Source organism: Penaeus monodon, chromosome 32 (genome assembly GCF_015228065.2).
Source record: "Penaeus monodon isolate SGIC_2016 chromosome 32, NSTDA_Pmon_1, whole genome shotgun sequence".
Classification (NCBI taxonomy): Eukaryota; Metazoa; Arthropoda; class Malacostraca; order Decapoda; family Penaeidae; genus Penaeus; species Penaeus monodon.
The window spans coordinates 28,307,168-28,308,213 of record NC_051417.1 but is presented as its reverse complement, the minus strand read 5'-3'; the positions used below and the strand labels follow the sequence as shown (position 1 = coordinate 28,308,213).

General features: G+C 39.2%; 1 protein-coding gene across 1 annotated transcript in view; it reads right to left on the bottom strand.

The window, feature by feature from the left end:
• Positions 1-1,046, bottom strand: part of LOC119593785 (endochitinase A1-like) — a gene marked incomplete in the record, with an annotated part of 14,905 nt that overhangs the window by 1,329 nt on the left and 12,530 nt on the right. Inside the window, 3 exon segments of the mRNA XM_037942808.1 lie at positions 128-260; positions 570-682; positions 958-1,046. Coding sequence (XP_037798736.1) covers positions 128-260; positions 570-682; positions 958-1,046 — 335 coding nt within the window.

The following is a 1,046-nucleotide window of genomic DNA, read 5'->3' as shown; positions in this document are numbered from 1 at the left end:
GAGCAAGTAGATCTAAATTCTAAAGGGCAGTCATATACATGAGAGCAATGACAAAGATAGAGAGAAACCATTGCTATGTCACAATGATTGCTTTTATACATGACCAATCCCAAAAAAAGCAACTCACTGCTTGAGGGGTTGTAAAAAAGACCAGTTGCAGGGTCAAGCTCTCCGACAGGTGGCATGGGGCCCTCATCCAGATGGCTTCCCGGCAGCTGGCTGGCTAGGCCTGCCATCAGGCTTGCCATGGACGTTGCCTCCTAATGAAGAAATGTATCACAAGTTTATCATGTATTCCATTTTCTGAATCACATAGAAATCATTTGGGCTGGTAGGGTAAATGATAGTTATGTGTTTCTTCATACCTAAAATTAATATGACCAAAGGTGTTCTGGGTTGTAGTATATGTGATGAGTATATCTTTACACAACCCTGGAGAACTGTGCAACCATCTTGACAATGCTACTGTAAAGATACTGTAAGATATACTAGAACCAAAGAAATTACTGAACTACTCAGATTGGATGTACTAAAAGCAGTTATATATCTTCTTATAATTTCCTGCTTACCCCTCCTTGTTCTCCCAAGTCTCCGGGAGAGTCCAGCAGTTCTATTCCTGCTTGTCGTAGGAGGTTCCTTGCTGATTCCTTGTCACCTCGGCCTAGGATTTCTACTGCCTCCTCTGGTGTATGAAAAATAAAAATAAAAATTTAGACTGATAGTAATATATATTCATGTTGTCTTCCTATAAACATTGTAATCTATATTATAAAGTGTAAAGTGAAAATGATAAGAATATAATTTATGAACAAAAAAGTAAAATGCTGCTACTTTTTGAATAACAGATCTGACTATCTATTTAAATAAGAGCAGTACGCCAAACACGCACTTTACATTGCAATATTTTCATGCCCTGGTATATATTCCTGAATCACACAGAGTACAATGGCTGCTTACCCAACATTTGCATTTGTCCCTCAGGCAGACTGTGTCCAGGGGAATCTTCACTACTTAGACCCAAGTTCAGCCACTCTCCGTCTCCTTCT